Source organism: Cynocephalus volans, chromosome 12 (assembly GCF_027409185.1).
Source record: "Cynocephalus volans isolate mCynVol1 chromosome 12, mCynVol1.pri, whole genome shotgun sequence".
NCBI lineage: Eukaryota > Metazoa > Chordata > Mammalia > Dermoptera > Cynocephalidae > Cynocephalus > Cynocephalus volans.
Genome location: NC_084471.1, coordinates 68044122 through 68063749, shown reverse-complemented (window position 1 = coordinate 68063749; position 19628 = coordinate 68044122). Strand labels below are relative to the sequence as shown.

General features: G+C 55.9%; 1 protein-coding gene across 3 annotated transcripts; it reads left to right on the top strand.

Annotated features, from left to right (window-relative positions):
• Positions 1-1092: 1092 nt before the first annotated feature.
• On the top strand, positions 1093-18284 carry NR4A1 (nuclear receptor subfamily 4 group A member 1). Of its 3 annotated transcripts, XM_063075891.1 has the most exons (8): positions 1093-1186; positions 3122-3221; positions 13060-13937; positions 14766-14895; positions 15228-15379; positions 15744-15946; positions 16035-16213; positions 17447-18284. In XM_063075891.1, the coding sequence occupies exons 3-8, from the start codon at positions 13062-13064 to the stop codon at positions 17701-17703; spliced, it is 1797 nt and encodes a 598-aa protein (XP_062931961.1). In that variant the 5' UTR covers positions 1093-1186; positions 3122-3221; positions 13060-13061; the 3' UTR covers positions 17704-18284. The 3 variants fall into 3 exon arrangements, with proteins under 3 accessions (XP_062931961.1, XP_062931959.1, XP_062931958.1); XM_063075889.1 differs by lacking the exon at positions 1093-1186 and having other exon boundaries at positions 3037-3221; XM_063075888.1 differs by lacking the exons at positions 1093-1186; positions 3122-3221 and adding an exon at positions 10158-10266.
• The last annotated feature ends 1344 nt before the right edge of the window (positions 18285-19628 follow it).

The window sequence follows — 19628 nt, the reverse complement described above, 5'->3', positions numbered from 1 at the left end:
CTTGGCTGGTCCTGCCCTCACTCCAGGGCCCTTTCAAGAGAGAAGAGTGCTGAACGAGGGTGGGAAAAGGGAAGGGGAGATGTGTGGTTGGGGTCCCTGGCTGAAGCGGCCTTTGGCACCAGTGGGGTCAGTGGGGAGAGCTGAATAGGCTGGGGGGAGGGGGCGGGGTACACAGTTGGTTTCCACTCTGGAAGGAGCAGCCAGATGCCCAGAAGTGGCTTGGAATAGGAACCAGGGTCTGGAGTTACCTTTTATGTGTCCTCATTTAATTTCTTCTGATAATGATATATTGCACGTACTTGTATCCAGCACTGTTCTAGTCCTTTACACATATTAATTCATTTTAAGCCTGATGATAACTCTATGATTGTTAATTTTAGAGATGTCGATTACAGATTGTCATTTTTACAGGTGAGGTACATGAGGCACAAAGAGATTATGTAATTTGCCCAAGTTAGTAAGCAATGGAACCAGGATTCGAATCCAGACAGTCTGGGATCCGGCATCTGTGCTCTTAACCACTCTACCTAAGTTGGGCCTTCCTGTTTGGGGACTGGAGTCCCAAACCAGAAAATTCCTGAGAGTCCCCCTTGTTCTGGGCTAGAAGGTTAGAAGGCTAGGCTGCCTGAGACAGGGGCAAGGAGCCTGTGCCGTATGGGGGCCTCTGAGGCTTCAAGGGCTGATCTGGAGCCCCTTAAGAGGAGAGGGGTATTTTGCTGTGTCCTCATGATAGAATGAATACGTTTTGTGTGCACCAAGGACTGAGAGCCAGGAGTGGGGTGTGAGGCCAAAGGGCCAGGTCCTGGCATGTACAAGTATCTTGATGGCTCTAAGATGCCCCAGATGCTATCTGGAGCTCCTGGCCGCACCCTACATCCCCCAGCTCTGATTGCCTGGGGCATGGGCCCCCATGCTGTGCCGCCCAGCCCAGGAGGTCCTTGTCTCCCTCTTGAGTCCTGAGTCTTGCCCCTGCTACCACTCCTGTGTTTCCTGGCTGTGCTGTCTCCAGGGAGTGACCCTGCTGGCTGGTTTCTCTTCACTCACACTGACTCTCCCTCCATAGGCCTCCACCATGGGCAGAGGCCAGCTCCTGCCCCTCCCTGGTGTCCTGGTGCCTTTTGCCAGGCCCTGAAGGCCGAGGGGATGGTATGAGTGTTGACTGAGGCCTGTCGGTCCATCCAGAGTGGTAAGTGCTCTGCTGTTGTCCTTTGTACACCCTGGGGCCCCCAAGCAGGTGGGGTTGGGGGGCAGAGGTGGGTATGAAGCTGCCGAAGAGGATGTGGTTTGGGGGATAGAGAGGGAAGCCCTCCAGAGGTGGAGGTGAGGTGCTGCTCAGTGTGGGGAGATCTGATTTCTTTGGAGGTGGGGGTAATGGGGTGGGGATGGGGAAAGCCTCATTTTCTTAACAGGATAGGCTGGAGGGCTCTAAGACCGGGTGATATGGGCTGGTGGGGTGGGGTGGTTGGTGGGGGATGACAGCTGTTTCAAAGGCAGCACGTGCCTGGTTCCAGGAAGTGCATGGGGTGAGGCTGGGTAGCCCTGGGCTGGGCTGGGAGTACAGTGGGGCATACATGGCGGGGGGGAGCTGGCCAGACTCTAGAGTGTAGACATCACACCAGGGGAGTGCAAGAAGAGAAAAAAGTCTGGACTACCCCCTCCCTCTGGCCCCCTCCTCACCATGGCAGGCCTGTAGGTCCTGGGGAGTCTATGGTATGAGGAGGTGGCCTTTGTGAATGCTGAGGCAGGGACAGACCCTCCACTAGTCAGCCAAAATCCTTGAGAGGGAAAATTCAAACTTGTGGCTGTGGCCAGAGGGATCCTGGGCCATCTAGTGCTTCCTCTCTTCTCATAGATGAGGAAACTGAGTTAAAGAGGAGCAAAGTGACTTTTCAAGCCCCTGCAGTGAGGAATTGTAGAGCCAAGCCTAGCATCCAAGTGAGCCCAGAGGTGTAGACTGATGGTGGAGGACACACCTATCTTGTCTGAAGGTGCTTCCAGAGAAGGCACAAGCTGATCCATGGGTGATGGGTATGGGGCGGGAATGGGATTTCCACCAGGCTGTTCCCTGGGGACCTGAGATACTGAGATGGGGGGATGGGGCTAAGGGCACCATAGTCCTGGTTACTGTGCTTGAGGGAGCTGGAGTTCAACCTGGCACCCTGGACAGTGGCCCTGTGATTCCCTTCCTCCTTCCCTGGACGGAGGACCATCTCTGAGCATCAGTCCCCTCAGGCCTTGAGAGATCTGGGAAGAAGCAGGAACTGGCTCGGTATCTCACCCAGTCCCCCAAACACTGTTGCCTCATGTGGAGTTGGTATTAAGGGTGCAGGGTCCCAGAAAGATGGCTGGGATGGGAAGACAGGGTGTCCGGTCTGAGCCTAGATGGAAGGAGGGAAGCCCTGGGAAACAGGGCCTCCTGTTCCAAGGGCTGGGCTGGGTGTGCACCTGGCCTCCTGCTGGTAGCAGGCTCTGTGCCACCAACCTCGGCCTGGGGACAGGGAGAGGGATTACTGTAAGTGGGAGAGGCAGGTGTCTCTGGTCAGCTGGAGATCTGGACTTGGGAAGCACGTGAGTGAAGATGACAGCAGGGGCAAGATGTCTTTCCCTCTACTTGTCCTCGCTTCTAGCCCAGCCCAGACCCAGCTTCCCGAGCACCCAGCCTTCCCTCTGGGCACCCAGCAGCTCTGGTGGGCAGAATTCCTTGTGTTTATCCCGTTGTCTGGGTGATGATGGTGATCGGGTGGAATTCCCATGCTGGGTACACTGCCAAGGCCACCCTGAGGGGCTGCCAATTGGGGCCCCATGAGTGTTGGAGCTGCTAGTCTTGTGACGTGGGCACCTGTCTGCCAGGCCTGGGCATGGGCCCAGGGTCACGCTCACACTGGGGCTCCCATCAGCTGACTATTTTGGTCTCTTGCTGACCTGGGCCAAAGTCAGGCCCCAGCCAAGAGGGCCCTGAGGCAGCTCCCCCCAGCCCCAAGGGCCAGCTCTGGTTTCTGCTATATAAACCGAGGAGGACACGCTGGCTTGGAGACAGCCCCACATCCAGAGCCTGCTCGGCTGGTGCACAGCCTCAGCTGGGGAGGACAAGGGGACTGAGCAGTCACATCTCTCCCTACAGAGCTCCCTGAGGCTGCCAGCAAGAGCCCCCAACCAACCCTGGGATTCCCCCTTCCTGTTGGGATCTCTGAGGGTTAAAGCAGATTGTGAGGAAGAAGCTGGTGAGTCTTGGGAATGGGGACACTAAGAAATGGGAGCGGGGCTGTTTGGATTTTTTCCATTGTGACCATCATGCCAAACCTTTGGCCCTGAGAGGAGGGGGAGAGTAGGAAGCAAGAGTGGCCGACTGTCCCAGCGAATGAGTGCAGCATGACCCCAGTTGGGAGCTGGAAGTTGGACTTGGGACCACTTTGTGATTTAGAAACGGGGATGTGGAAATAGGTGATGCTGTCTGTCTCTTTCCTCAGAGATCTCCTACAGAGTCTTGATCCCTTTCTCCCATCCACAGGGCCTGGACGAAGCACAGGTCTGCATGAGCAGGGGAGGGACGCTGGAGTGAGGTTGGTGTCCATCAGGGAACCTCAGGATTGGTCTCTGAAAGGAGTCCCTGAGCCCCCACTGGTCAGGACTAGGTGGCTGGGGCCAAGGGCTTGGCTTCCTGCTGAGCCTGCAGCCCCTGCCTGCTCTCCTTGCCGGGCCTCCCAGCTGCTTTGGGGGCCTGAGAAGCAGGGCTGGAGTGAGGTCTGGCAAGTCCGCCAGCCGGCTTGCCTCAAACACGCTCCTGGGACCAGGGCCAGGGGCTTTGGCCCGGCATGGAATAAGTGGCGGCTCCTGACGTGGGAGCCTCGTGTGCTCTCCTCAGTTCTCAAAAAAAATTTTTCCCCTTTCTGAACGTGAGTCTCTAAATGAATCCAGAGCCTTCAACTAAAAATACTTTAACAATAGGAAAGTACATCAGTCTTTCCGGCTGGGGCTTGTTATCAGAGGATTTTTATTTTGGAATTTGAAATTTTGCCTGCGAAGTCTGGGTGGAGACTTTGGGCAGGGGCAGGGGAATGTGGAGGGTGTCTGCATTCTGCAAGGTGGTAGGGGACCCTCTGAGGCAGGAGGAGAGGAGCTGGCCAGGAGCTGAGCAGACTAAGCAGCATGGAGGGAGATTTGAGGAGGGTGCAAACGAGGCGAGGGCCGACCTTTCCCACAGGAACTCCATGATCTTGTCTGTGTCTTCCAGCTCTGTTGGCTGTTCTTCCTGAAGTCTGATCTTATTCCTTTAGCTGTATGTTCATTTCTTCTGGTCTCAGAGGGAGGTGGAGGGAGAGACATCTCTGGACTGAAGATAGCATCTGTGGCCATAGCCTAAACTCCTTAATTAAACAGCTTTCACTAGAGTGTTGATTGAGCACTTGCTGCATACAGAGTCTGGAAATTTCCTGGTGCTAGGTGGATCCACATCTCTGGGCGCACTCTTATTTCCTCTCACTCAGCCCTGGAGGGGGAGAAGTGGGGATGGGGTTACTGTTTATCTCTAGTTCTTGGAGAAGGAGGACAGCTGGCTCCCTGGTCCACCTGAGGACCCTGGTGTTTCTCGTCCCTGCCTGCCCCTCACCAGTCCCAGGCTTCTACTGTAGGTCCCTAGAGCCAGGCCCCAGACAGTGCTCCATTTTGATGCTGAACCTCTCCCTTCCGTTAGCAAACTCAGTTCTCCCAACACTGGGACTGTAATGTTGTCTGCATTGGGTAGATGAGGAAAGAGTCTTGGAAAGGGCAAGGCACTGGCCCCAGGTCACACACCAGGCTTGCTGGCTGCTGGTCAAAGATGTCTCTGATAGCTCTTACATCTTTTGCCCTGCTGAAAGTTGGGGGGAGGGGTGGAGGACACTGGCTGACTGGCCTGTGTCCTTGGGAACCTGTTTCTGGGGAGGTGAAGATATGTGTGATCATGGCAAGGCCTGAGCAAGGGCCATGAGATCAGAGGCCTGGGCCTGACCCTTCACCCCAGTTCCCAGAGCTGCCCATAGGAAGCCCCTGGGGCAGTAGGCAGTGCTTCCCTGCCCACAGCACAAATCCCCCTGCACATTGCCAGGGCAAGAAGAGGAAGTGGCCGTGTCAGGGCGGGTGATAGGCATGGGGCTGGGGAGGGGAAGCTCCCGGGGCCACTTCTTAGTGGGAGGAGGCAAAGCTCACTCCCTCTGCCCACCCCGTGGGAAGGGTGTGGAGGCCCATGGGTGGGGATGGTCTCAGTGAAAGTAGGGCAAGTTCCTGCTCTGCTCAGCTGGGACGGGATGGGGCCCAGCCCAAGGTGGTGCGGGGTGGGGGGAGACAGTGTGGGAAAGGGCTGTGCAGTTCTACTTCCTCCATCCCCTATTCACGAGCTACACACCCACCCTCTTGGCTGGGGAGTGATGGTGGACAATGGCTGCCCATTTGGGGCCTGCCCTGGGCTACATACTGTTGAGAATGCAGAAAGGGTCCTTTTGCCAAGGTGGGGAGACTGTGCCCTTGCCCTCATGTTTACACACTGGGGAGGGATGGGTCTGAGTGCCTGATACATTCCCGGGCCCCGTAAGACTTGACTGAGAGGGGTAAGGCTTGGGGAATGGTTCAGAAAACTTGTGTTGTCAGCATGAGGACCCCTTTCTAATATCAGATGTTGCAGCCCCTCCTAACTGTAGTTGTTCTCTATCTGTTGACAGAACAAATACATAATGAGAAACAGCCACTGTGATTTCAGGAATGCACACTTGAGTGAATTTGTACTCAGTAAATTTCAGTTGCATCTTTATCCATTTGAATAGATGTCTCTCCCATTTAGGTATGGCTATTTTCTAAATAAACTTTTTTGGGAAAGTATAACATACATACAGAAAAGTGCACACACCATAGGGGTACAATCTTAAGAGTATAGTTTGATGATTTTTCCAGAATGAACACACTTGGATGACCATTGTCCAGACTGGGAACTAGAATGCTTCCAGTGCCACCAAAGACCCCCTGGTAGGCACCTCTATTTTCAATTTATTTATTTTATTTTATTTTATTTTTTTGTGACCGGTAAGGGGATCGCAACCCTTGGCTTGGCTTCACCCACACCGCGCTCAGCCAGTGAGCGCACCGGCCATCCTTATATAGGATCCGAACCCGTGGCGGGAATGCCGCTGTACTCCCAGCGCTGCACTCTCCCGAGTGAGCCACGGGGTCAGCCCTCTATTTTCAATTTAGAGGCCATATGTGTGTACCTCGTTCTGTGGTGCACTTATAAGAATCAAGGCCTATGGGGCCAGAAGCCACAGCCTGTGGAGTTCAGTGTCAAGGGCAGTGGGCCCAGCACAAAATGGGGAGTTAGGAGACCTGAATTTGAGTCCTGCCCCTGAGCCTCTGTTTCCTCACTTACAAGATGCAGGTTGTAATTCCAAACTTGGAAGGGAGGGGAGAATGTTAAATGGAAGAATCCATGTGATGCACCCTGCCCAAGGTCTGACCCTTGATTGGTACTCCCTCTCCCTTCCCCACCTTCTTCCCCACCCCCAACGAGAAGGTGCTTATTATTAGGAGTTGGACTGGTCCCGGGGGATGGCATGTGAGCCGGAGTCTTGGAGGATCAGCAGAATTAGAGTAGAAGGGAAGAAGAGGAACGATGTGCCCAGTGGGTGAAACAGTATGTGCAAAAGTGGGTGGTGGGAAGGGTCAGCCCAAGGTCCTTATATGGGGGTAGTGGGGAGCTGGATGATGAGGGCAGATGGGTAAGCCGGGCCATGGTGTGGTGGCTGACCGGGTGGGGCTGTCTCTTGTCTCCAGCATAACATCTCTCCCTGCCCTTGTGTTATCATGGCCTTGCCTTACCTTCAGGTCCTCATCTTTAGTTTTGGATACCTCTCCTATCATTGCCTGTTCTGGTCAACCCCCACATCCCCCCATGAGCTATTCACTCTGACCTGATTCTTGAAGGCTGGACTTGGGGGTCCATTGGAGGTTTGTGTCCAGTCTGGGACCAGCTTTTGCTCTAGGCCTCCAAAAGTCTGCATCAGTAATGCCTTTCCCCAGAGTTCCACCTTAGCTGGACTCCACCCCTGGAGAGCCCCAGGCCATCCTCCCTGGAGGGCCCATGAGGCCTGGGATCCCCAAGCCTCTCTGCCTTTCTCTCCTCTGTCTTAGGCTAGGTGCTCCATATGGGTGCCTGCCTGGGTGGCCCTGGCTGTATTTCCACGAAGGGACTCTGCCTTTTTCTCCTTATTTACTTATTTTCAGAGTGTGGTGTGTTCGAACCCCCCAGCATCCCTGCCTTCACAAGCATGGCCAGGTGGCAGCTGTAGTTTCTCACCCTCTTTTTGGCTTCGGGGAAGCAAGACTGTAGCCTCCACAACCTGTAGAAGCTTGGAGAGGTGGACCCTGGGCTGCAGGCACAAATCTAGAGACGAGATGCTGAGATGCTGGGGTTCAGACCAGGGTCCTGGACAGCTCCCTACCGTATTTGAGTTCCCTAGGACTCATGGGTGGACCTACCCCACAGGATGGTCTATGCTACTTTTTACGAATGCAAAGTTGTGGGGAGGGGAGGAGAATGCTAGGGCTCAAGGCTGGCTCAACTCTCTGAGTTGAACTAAGGCTGGGCTTGAGCACAGTCTGGTCAGCCACAAGTACTCCTGTTTTTGCAGGTTGGAGGGAAGAACATTGACTTGGCTAATCATCTTTTGGCTGACATATTAAAATTGGTCTTATTTTCTAAGGAAGGCCCTGCTGAGGTGGAGGGAGGCATCCCAGGGTAGATGGGGGGCTAGGTAGGGAAGCCAGCCTGTGACACATGGGGGGCCAATTTCACCCAGCACAGACTTGCTGTGTGCTCCTGAGCAAGTTGTAGCTCCTCTTGGAACCCTCAGGTTCTAAGCTGAAAAATGGGAGGTTTTGAATTATATTAGTGGTTTCAGACCTTTTTTTAGCTGTGGAATCATTTTCCACAAAAGGATTCCATAAAGTCCAAGCTAAATCTTATGCAAAAGCCTAAAAGAAAAACAAAACTTTGGCTGAAGTGGGGTGGGGATTCTGGATGGGTCTACTTGGCACCAGGGTCCTTCCTATGCTTCACCTTTACCCAGGTGGCCTTGAAGGTCTTTGGAAGGTAGCTAGGGAAAGCTCAGAGCTCTCTGCAGACTCATTCCATTCATATTGACATTGTGTGCTGGGGATGGGGGAGCTCTGGCAGAGTCTGTCCAGATCACTGAATGAGATTGGTATTACATGAAGACTGCTCCAGCCATGGTGGACAACGAGGATTTAGAAAGAGGAGCTAGATTGGTAAGGGGTGGTTTTCTTAATGGGCGTGGGCGAGGAGAAGGGTAGGTCATTGGGCGTACCCAATTGGTCTGCCGCACCAGTGAGGTGTGGGCTGTGGTTGGCAGTAGGAATAAGGGGGATCTAAGAGATGTTCCAAAAAAGAATTTCAGGAAAAAACGACAGGTTGCAAAGGGGGCATTAGGTGCAAGATGAGGTGGCAAGCAAGGAGTGCAGACATGCCAAGCTCTGTCTGGAACAGATGAACTTTGAGGTGCTTGTGGGACCTTTGAGTGGGCAGAAGTGGGAAAAGGTGTGGGAGGCTGTGTTGGGAGATATGAGCAGAAGTGAGGAGCAGGCAGTACCTCAAGGGCAAAGGGAAGTGCCATAGGGTGACCAGATGAGGTGGGAGCGGGCTTGGTGGATGCAAGCTCAGTGGAAGCAGAAACTTATGGATGTTGACTTACAGGGAAGTAGGGGAATGGGTGGGGGTCCCCGTGGGGTGGGGAGCTCTCTTCTCCTTGTCCATATTAGCCCTTCTTCCTTCCTCTCTTTCCTTGCTGGTGAGGGCTCCCCAGGGTTGGGGCGGGATGGCTGTGAAGGGGTGACAGCCAGACCAGGGAAGGCTGCAGGTGGTTGCAACCTGGTCTGTGCTCTGATACAGCCCTGGAAGGCTCTTCCCCTCCCCACGGGGCAGGTGACAACTGCTCAGAGCTGCTCTCCCCACGGCTGCTGGAGGTGGGGTGGGAGGGCCGTGCTCCTTCGTCATGGCCAGGGGGAGGGGGTATTAGTAGGAGGGTGTGAAAAGATTCCCTAGAGATGCAGTCCGAGGCCCTGGGTTCCACCCCCGTATGCCACCACCTCACTGTGTGACCTTGATTTGAGCAAGTGCCATTATTTTTCTGAGCCTGTTTATTTATAAAATGGGGAAGAGTTGGCACAAGTTTGAAAAGGTTTCTCAGACTCCACCCGGTTCTGAAATTCGGTAATTTCCCAACCAGGGTGCACTCGCCCTGTTAAGGGGCTGGGGAAGGGACTGGTAAGAACCAACTTCAGCGTGTGGGGCAGAGCTCACTGGTTGAGCTTGGGCCTGGAAAACCCCTGCCCTCGAAGGTACTTTGCTGGGACAATTGCCTGGAGGGACTACGCGGGGACTCTAACTGATGTCTCTGGGCTAACCTCTCAGCCTGAGACCCGGCTGGGGCAGACGCGTCAAGTGCACAAGCTGCGCCTTGGGCTGTGGTGGGGCGCAGGGTCCCCAGGCTATGTCCCTGGATTGGCCGCCCCGCACTCGGCCTGCCCTGGTCTCCCAGCAGCGGCAGAGGGCGACACACCGGGCCTCCCAGAAGGGTGCAAAGGCGGGGCCGGGTGAGCAGAGAGCGGGAGGGACCGGGCGCGGTTGGCTCCGGGGAGCAGCCGGAGGGTGAGGAGATCCTCGTCCGGGGAAGCCCCGCGACAGCGGCTCTGGAGCGCCCTCTTCTCGGGCTCCGGCCCTGCCGGCCGGTTATTTCGGACCTGGGGGCTCCCGGCCGGGTCCTGGGTCCGGCGAGGGGTAGCCTAGTGGGTCCAGGAGCTGCTATTTTTAGGTGGCGCGAGGCGGCTATTTATAGATCAAACAATCCGCGCTCCCTGCGTCAATGGAACCCCTCGTGCGTCACGCGCGCCGACATTCCAGGCCCCCTCTCCTCGCCCCGCCCCCTCCTCGCCCCGCCCCCTCGGGCTCCCCGTCCCCGCGCCTCCCCCTGGCAGGCTCCCGCCGGAACCGCGCCGCCCCCCGCGCCCTTGTATGGCCAAAGCTTGCCGGGCCGCGTGCGTCAGTGCCCCCGCCCCTCCCCGTGCGTCACGGAGCGCTTAAGAGGATGGTCTGGCTCGCCCGGGGAGCCCCACTGGCGGAGGCTGCGAAACTTGGGAAAGTGAGGAGGAAGGACCGCGGGAGCGCACGCGGGACCAAGCTGCGACTCGGGGCGCCGGTCCCGGGCAGGGGGAGCAGGAGCCGGCCGGGTAGGTACCCCCGCGGGGAGCGTGCATCTGTTTTTAGAGGTGGTGTATGAAGGAGTTGGGTGTACAGCGGGCAGAAGGGATGTTGCAGGCTCGGCATGCAGGAGGGCGCGTGTAGAGTGCAGTTCTGGCGGTGAGAGGTAGCGGTTGCAGCGGGATGAGGACCCAGATCGGACTGGAATCTGTGGAATGGGGGTGGAATGTCTTGCAAGGTGGAAGCCGCAGGGGGCTGGGGTTGGCGCCGGGAGTAGGGGCTTGTCCAGCTGTCTCCAGGGTGCCCAAGTGGGCACACGGTGCTCTGGACCTGGGTGCCGATAGGGGAGGGAGGTCTCAGTACAGTAGAGGAAAAGGTACATAGAGCTTTGGCACTGCTGGGATCAGTCCGACTCCAACCAGGATTGGATTTCCAAAAGGGTCTCCTTCCTCCCAGTCTGTTAGCCCTCCTTCCCCTCGCCCCTGTTGCTTTCCTCACACTTTAGAGGCTGTAGCTTAGTTTGCAGAGATTTCCCACCCAGAACTTTCTGCCTGAAGTATATTAAACCTCTAGATTGCCGAAGGAAATGGCTAGGCTGGTGGCTGAATTATGGAGGGTGTCTGCTGTGTGTTGGAATAAAGGAGACTTCTTGGGGTCAAGGGCAGGGTCTCTGGAAGCACAGGGAGGATTGTTTTAGCTGTGGTTTGGAGAGTGTGTATGTGTGAGAGAGAGCGCACGAGAGAAAGAGAGATGTGGAAACCCTCGATCTTGGGGATCCTGGATGGAAGCTGCTCATGTTGGAGTCTTGCGGTGGTCCTACCTGGAGGATAGTGCCGTTCCCCCTACCACCATTCCAGCTCCACATGCTGATCACCTCTGTGCCCCCTCCCCCAGTAGTCCCTGTTGGGTCTTACAGGTAGGGTGCAGTCTGAGGCTTGTTCAGCAGAACAGGTGCAAACCACATTGTTGCCAGGACCTGCCTGAAGCCGGATTCTCCCCACTCCCTTTTCAACCCCGCCTCTTCCTCCTCCTTGTGAGACTGCTCCCCCCCACCATGAGACTAAATAAATGTATGTCCACATTTTGTGTTGTTAAGTGCCTGCATGCAGGGAGGGGATAGGTTCATGGGGGTTGATCCGGATGTGGGACGTCCAAGTGGAGAAACAGGATTTGAATAAGGCTGGAACGAACACCTAGTTCTTCGAGGCTGCCACCTTTCCTCCTCCACCCCCAACCCATCCCTGCCCAGGCTGTTCTGGCGCAGGCAGACGTGGTCACCCTTATCTTGCAGGTGCTGTATGCCCATGGACGGATGCCACTGGGTGGGTGGGGCCTGGGCTTCGAGGGGCTCTGTCGTCAGGGTTGGTTGAGTGAGTGTCAGCTTAGGGGTGGAGCTACCCTGACCAGTGTCCACAGAGGTGAGAGAAGGGGCTAGGACCAGAGAACTTCCTGGGCTCTTGGCCGGGAGGTGGTGACAGCCTTGCCCCCATTGCTGTACCCCTTGATTATGGTACTCTCTGTTCCAGCTTGGTTTCTTATCCAGTTTCTTTCCCTGACTGGTGAGGCCAGAGTTATGCAGACCCCAGGCATGGAGATGGGGTGAGAGTGTGTCCCAGAGTCTCCTCTGCATTATTTTATTTTTTGACCAGCCTGTGAATTTAAGGATTTCCCCTGAAAGAAGCTATCTCTGTTCCTTCAGGCTCCTCAGGATTGGGAGTGTGTAACCTTCTTTGCCTGAGCCCCTGTATTCTTCAGGGCACAGACTCTCCTTTAGTAGAGGGACCCAGGCAGGGGCAGGACATCTTCCATCCACCCTCAACAGACTTTTCCTGCATAGCCACCTTAAGACCTCTGCAGGACTTCGTTCTTATAGAAAAAAACTGGGGATAGCAGAAAATTCCTCTTAGGGACTGTCCATTCTCCTGGAAGTCCAGGGGGCAGTTTTCTCTTCCTTCCTGCCAACACCCTCCCTGCCAACACCCTCCCCCACCCCCGCCTCCTTCCAGCATATGGCCTTTAGAGGTCTGGAGCCAGGTTACCTGCCCCTGGGGACCTGGGGACGGTGTAAGTAGGCCTGGGATCCCTTCCTCTTTGCTTCTGGGAGTGTCCCAAGCAGTGCAGAGTGGGTGCCCAGCCCCAGATGGCAGGACTGGTGTGCGCGTGGGATCTTCTGCCTTTGCTCAGTATGTAGGGTGGGGGCGGGGATGGGGGACAGGCTGGGGAGGCTGCATTGCTGTTTAGGTTGCCCTCTTAGACAGCTGGGCCCTCACTCCCAGCTCCTCTTCCATTTCCAGGATGTCGTTCTTCCCAGACACTGTGGGGGGAGGAGAAGAAGGGGTTTTGCAGAAGCTGGGGTATGCCTGGGAATATTCCCAGGAAGCGCCTGGTTGGAGAAACAACATATCTACTCCTGGGAGCTGGGCTGAGGCTCTGCTAGGCTGCCTCTCCCACCCACCCTTCTCCCAGCCCCCTCCCATGCCTTTCCTGGTGGGGGAGGGGCGGGGGGCTGGAGGAACACAGCTTCCCCCTGTTTCAGCAGAGAAATGCTGGCTGGATGCCTTCCCTAGGGTTCCCAGGCCGACTGGGGTGTGGCTGGCCTTCTGACTGAGCCCACTCACTGCCCAGGGGCTTTGTGGCTCATAGGTTGAGATGGTGCTCCGGCCAGGGGTTCCTGGGTTCTGTGGTGGGCCCTGGCCCTGATGTGTCAGTGTCCCGTCTCTAGGCTGGGATTCCTGCCACCTGGCTGTTCTGGGGCCTGTACTTTGAGATCAGGCTTCAGACTTATTTTATTTACTGCTCCTCTTCTTTGTTTCCCTCTCCAGAGATGCCCTGTATCCAAGCCCAGTATGGAACACCAGCACCAAGCCCAGGAGCCCGTGACCACCTGGCAAGCGACCCCCTGACTCCTGAGCTCAGTAAGCCCACCATGGACCTGGCCAGCCCTGAGGTGGCCCCCGCTGCCCCCACTGCCCTGCCCAGCTTCAGCACTTTTATGGATGGCTACACAGGAGAGTTTGACACCTTCCTCTACCAGCTGCCAGTAACAGCTCAGCCGTGCTCCTCGGCTTCCTCCTCGGCCTCCTCCACATCCTCGTCCTCTGCCACCTCCCCTGCATCTGCTTCCTTCAAGTTCGAGGACTTCCAGGTGTATGGCTGCTACCCTGGCCCCCTGAGCGGCCCACTTGATGAGACCCTATCCTCCAGCGGCTCTGACTACTATGGCAGCCCTTGCTCGGTCCCGTCGCCATCCACCCCCAGCTTCCAGCCACCCCAGCTTTCCCCCTGGGATGGCTCCTTTGGCCACTTCTCACCTGGCCAGACTTATGAAGGCCTGCGGGCATGGACAGAGCAGTTGCCCAAGGCTTCTGGGCCCCCACAGCCACCAGCCTTCTTTTCCTTCAGTCCCCCCTCTGGGCCCAGCCCCAGCCTGGCCCAGAGCTCCCTGAAGCTGTTCCCTTCGCAGACCACCCACCAGCTGGGAGAAGGGGAGAGCTATTCCATACCAGCAGCTTTCCCAGGCTTGGCACCCACTTCCCCACACCTTGACAGCTCAGGGATGCTGGATGCACCCATGACCTCAACCAAGGCCCGGAGTGGGGCTCCCAGTGGAAGTGAGGGCCGCTGTGCTGTGTGTGGGGACAACGCTTCATGCCAGCATTATGGTGTCCGCACCTGTGAGGGCTGCAAGGGCTTCTTCAAGGTACTGTGCCACACTGGGTGGGGCTTTTGATGGAAGTGGGGAGAAGATGGTCTCTCATCCCATTGGGGTCTGTAGTAGCCTCTCTTGGGTTCTCTTCCCAGCTAGTTCTGTCCTGCAGGAAAGGGGCAGGCTTGCCAGGTGGGCCGCCTTCCTAGGAACCCATAGATGCAGGGGCAGGAAACTTTCATTTGCTGGGGTACACAGAGACCTATGGGACTGCAGAGAGTTGGCGGCAGGGGTGAGATATGGGCAGAGGCTGTGGGCTGCAGGGGTGCCCAGGAGGGGAAGTTCTGATGGCCAGCTTCTGGTTCACCTCTGCCTGGGCTCAAGGTCCTGGTGGGAAGGGGTGCCCAGGCACTCATGTTCCTGGCATGAGATGAAAGGTTCTGGGCAGAGGGTTTGGTTCTTGAGGGCTGGGGGTGGACTTGGGAACAGGCTGTGTGTTTGTCCCAGCACTGGGTGCCTGCTCAGCTTCCTGTCCCCACCCCCAACCCCTTGCCCTCTCCTGACTGCCCTAGGGAAGGGGCAGGCAGACACAGGCACATTAAAAAGTAAAGGTGTCTGGACTGCTAGGAGCCCTGAGCCCGTAATCTTGTGTCCTGGGGTCTTCCTCCTGAGGGAGAAAACTCCCCCAATGTCTCCAAGACTTTTCTCTTTTCCCCACCCCTCCATCTCTCCCTCCCCGCCACCCAAATGTTAGAAAAATAGCTGTGAACAGAGAGTGCTTTTGTCTGTGATGGCAGCAGGATCTGGACAGTCCCCTCCCCTGGGCTTCCCCCCTCCCCACCCCAAACTCTGACAGCCTGTTCCGTGTTGCCCCCCCACCAGCGCACAGTACAGAAAAATGCCAAGTACATCTGCCTGGCTAACAAGGACTGCCCTGTGGACAAGAGGCGTCGAAACCGCTGCCAGTTCTGCCGTTTCCAGAAGTGCCTGGCTGTGGGCATGGTGAAGGAAGGTGGGTGGCTGGGATGGGCCCAGTGGAGCCAAGTGGGCCTGAGCGGGTTGTGGCAGGACAGAGACCCCCGGGCATCTTCCCTGAAGGGCCACAGGGGAGGACATGTCTGGACCTCATTTCCACCCCCACGTCTGGACCCCTGGGCCGGACAGGGGGAGGCGGCTTTCACCTTCCTGCACTGTGAGCGTGGTGGTAGGGGGAGGTCCCTATAGGGTACCTTGGGTTTCTGGGGCTCTGGGTTTTTGGGACTTGCGGGGAGTGCTTCTCAGCAGTGGTGTGCACAGCTTGGGCTGAGAGTCCCTTCCTTCCTCACCTTGCCCATTTCTTTGCAGTTGTCCGGACAGACAGCCTGAAGGGGCGGCGGGGCCGGCTACCTTCAAAACCGAAGCAACCCCCAGATACCTCCCCTGCCAATCTCCTCACCTCCCTCGTACGGGCACACCTGGACTCAGGGCCCAGCACTGCCAAATTGGACTACTCCAAGGTGAGGGCCCTCCCCTCCGCCCCCTGCTCCTGCTCCAGGGAAGACCACTGTAGGTACACGCAATGCCTTTGTGCACTTTAGAAAGAGCACCTCCTCCAGTTTGACAAATCGAAAAAAGAGGAGCCCCCTCTGGGCTGACCAGGTGGGAAAATGCACCCCCTTGGGCAGGTGGCCAGTTAAAAAAAATGTGTTCCTTCCAGCAGCTGCAGCCCTGGGTTAATATGCGAGACTTGGCAAGCAAGAGCGTGGGCTGAATCTCAGGTCCACTCTCATTCCTGGGTCTGGTGTCCAAGTGTCTGACACCCTACATGGTTGCTTGTGTGGGGCCCTGCCTGGGGTGCTGACCCACTGGACTGCCCTCCAGTTCCAGGAGCTGGTACTGCCCTGCTTCGGGAAGGAAGATGCTGGGGATGTGCAGCAGTTCTATGACCTGCTGTCGGGTTCCCTGGAGGTTATCCGCAAGTGGGCCGAGAAGATCCCTGGCTTTGCTGAGCTATCACCAGGTGACCAGGACCTGCTGCTGGAGTCTGCCTTCCTGGAGCTCTTCATCCTTCGCCTGGCCTATCGGTGAGTTGCTTGTTGTCTGCCCAGCCTTTTTTCCTGCTGCCTCTGTCCTTGGCCATCCTGACCGCTGTCCATGCCCCCCACCTGCTAGGTCTAAGCCGGGTGAGGGAAAGCTCATCTTCTGCTCAGGCCTGGTGCTGCACCGGCTGCAGTGTGCCCGTGGCTTCGGCGACTGGATTGACAGCATCCTGGCCTTCTCCAGGTCCCTGCACAGCTTGGTTGTTGACATCCCTGCCTTCGCCTGCCTCTCTGCTCTCGTCCTTATCACCGGTAAGGGGCCAGCACCAAGCTGGGCCCAAGGGGGTGGATGTCAGGGAGCTGATTGGCTCTCAGGAGGGCACTGTATCAGGGAGTTGGGTGGATTGGCATCTAGCACTTCCTCCTGGACCCCTACACTGCCCCATGCTTCTACCTGCCTTAAAAATAGGGACAATGAGAGTTGGAGAGGGGCTCTGCTGCATCTGACTCCAAAGCCCAAACCAGCCTTTGAATGCTCCCAGACTGCCCAAGGTACAGACTGCAGGTGTCATGTACGCAGCCTGGAATTTTGGTTTGTTTTTAAAATCTTCCTGCAGGGGGTTGGCCGGTTGCTCAGTTGGTTATAGCATGGTGTTGATAACACCAAGGTCAAAGGTTCGGATCCCTGTACTGGTCAGCTGCCAAAAAATAATAAAATAAAATATTCTTGCCAATTACGCTGCATACAGAAAAGTACACAAATGATTAATTTTTACAAACTGTACTTGTATAACCACCACCTTGGTCAAGAAACAGAACACCAGCACCCCAAACCCCTCCTTGTGCCCCCTTCCTGTCACTGCCTACCCCAAAGGTAACCACTATTCTGACTTTTTTTTTTTTGGTGGCTGGCCAGTACGGGGATCTAAACCCTTGACCTTGGTGTTATAACACCAATCCCTAACCAGCTGAGCTACCTGGCCAGCACCTACTCTGCCTTTTATTAGTGAAGATTAGCTATGCCTGTTTTGGACTTTATGTAAATGTAGTTATGCAGTGTGAGGTTTTCAGGTCTCTTTTTTTATTTTTTAAAGCCTCAGAATCCATCCCCCCCCTTTTTCCACTTAAATTTCACAGAGGACCAAACTGTGTAGAACAAAATCAGAGGTACTCAGGCTGAAGAGGGAGTGGTGGGTTCTGAGGCCACTCTCCTGGAGGCAGCCCCTAAAACACTGCTGCTTAACTCCAGCGCTGCTCAGAACAGTCTGGAAAAAACCACTGGCCTGTCCAGAAAACCTGGGTTAGGGTTTCTTTTATTTTTTATGACCTTGGGAAAGTCATTTAACCTCTCTGGAATATGAGGACAGGGAGTGGTACTGCCTCCTTAGACTTGCCATGAGGCTGGGACATGGCTGGGCTCTTGTGGGAACATGCTTTCGGGAAGTGCCAGACGAGTGTGGCAGCAGTTTGAGAGGCCTGGGGGAGGCCAGGTCTTGGGGAGGTCTGGTCCTCAGATGTGTGGCTAATCCTGCACTCTCCTTGCAGACCGGCATGGGCTGCAGGAGCCCCTGCGGGTGGAGGAGCTCCAGAACCGCATTGCCAGTTGCCTGAAGGAGCACATGTCGGCTGTGGCGGGCGAGCCCCAGCCAGCCAGCTGCCTGTCGCGTCTGCTGGGCAAACTGCCTGAGCTGCGGACCCTGTGCACCCAGGGCCTGCAGCGCATCTTCTACCTCAAGCTGGAGGACTTGGTGCCCCCTCCACCCATCATCGACAAGATCTTTATGGACACGCTGCCCTTCTGACCCCAGCCTGGGAACACATGTGCACACATGTATACACATGTGTATGCACTCTCTTATGCCACTCCACGTGCCTTTAGCCCATGGACCCCAGGAGCACCTCCCAGCATGGGCTTGAGCTGCAGGTCTGACCTACCTGCTCACCTGCTCTAGGAGGCTGGCAGGGGGCTGAGGCCCTGGGGGAGGGGGTGCATTCATGGGGGTGACCCCACTATTTGTCCTACCTTCCCCCCAGCCCAGCCCTAGCCTTCATGTTTTTTGTAAGATAAACCATTTTTAACACACACTGCCGTGCTGTAAATAAGCCGAATGCCACTGTAAATACAGGAAGGAAGAGGTTGATGTGGGAGTGGGGGTTGGGAGGGAGGGATGGGGCCCCCACGGGCCAGGGCAAGCTTTTCCAGCCTCCTTTACTTGCGCTCTCTTCCCACCCTCCTTCCACATGTACATAACTGTCTCTCTAGGAAAAAGACAAATGACAGATTCTGACATTTATATTTGTGTATTTTCCTGGATTTATAGTATGTGACTTTTCTGATTAATATATTTAATATATTGAATAAAAAATAGACATGTAGCTGAAACTGGGACTCTGTCTATCTCTGACCCCACTCCCCACCACACACACATACTCATAATTACATAAGAGAAGGGGTGGTTCTGGATAAATCTTGCATGTTAATAACTGAGCTAATAGGCCTTAGTTTTTAAAAGGTGGACAATAATGACACCTGCTTCCTAGGGTGGTTCTACAAAGCACTCCTACATGTACAAAGCCTCCACTAAACTTGCCCGGCCCACTGACCCAGGGATCAGAGCACTGTCCCTAGCAATAGATCTGGCTGCAGGTCTCAGGGTTGTCTCTTCCAGTTCCTAACCTGGGCAAACTGGTCTCTGGTTCCTGGTTTCCATATCTGTAAAACAGGAAAAGGAATAGACTCGGGCTCCCAGGGCTGTTAGGATTAGAGGGGCTTACATGGGGCTGGGTGTAAGCAAGCCCAAAGGGGTGGTAGCTGTTGTTACTCAGCTCAAGGGTTTTTCCATCACCATTCTCAACATTCCTCCCCACCCCGCTGCCACCCCAGCAACAGGATCCAGGGAGCTGGCAGCCCTTGCCTTGGCAAGAAGATTGTTCTGAGGTCCCCACCTGCGCCCAAGAGCCCCCACGCAGGATTGCCAGCCCCCAGGCTCGTCAGTTGTTTATAGTCGGCTAGCTTAAAATGCAGATTCTTGGGCTCCATGCCCAGAGACTCAGATTTGGTGAGGGGTAGGGCCCATGAATTTGAACTTTCAGCAAGCACCAGGTGTTTGTGATGCAGGTGGTCTTGGGGCCACCCTTTTGAGAACAAGAACCTAGGCGGACTCCAATCTGAGGCCGAGGTAACTGGCTCTGTTCAGGTTCTGCGCCATCCAGCCTAACCAGATTTTTCTCGGGTCTGGTGGGAGCCCAGAAGGCGGTGCCTTCACACCTGTTCCTGACAATCCTTGGTCTGGGACACCTAAGTCTGCACCTTTGTGGCTCCTGGGAGCTGGCTGGATGAGGGGCAACTCCTGCTGGAAGGGGGTGGGACAAAATAGGGTTCTGCTCTGGAGTAGGGGAGAAGCCAGGGCCTCCCCAGTGCTCCAGCCGCAGCCTGCTCCCCTAAGGAGCCCCCAACCACATGCCTCACTTGGGTTCTGGGAAGTCCAGCCTCAGGCCTTCCAAAGGGTCCCCATGTGGCTAGGGTTGGGACATCATGGCCCTGACACAGTGACCACTGCCCCCAGCAGCACTGTGGACTTCCAAGCGTGTATCGCTGGCCCCCCTACTGGAGCCCCTGAGTGGGCCTTTTGCCAGCAGCACCAGAACCTGCCAACATAGGGCAGTCAGGAGATGGTTTCCGTTCTCAGTCCTGCCTCCAACTCCATGCTGCTTGCTCTGTAGGAAG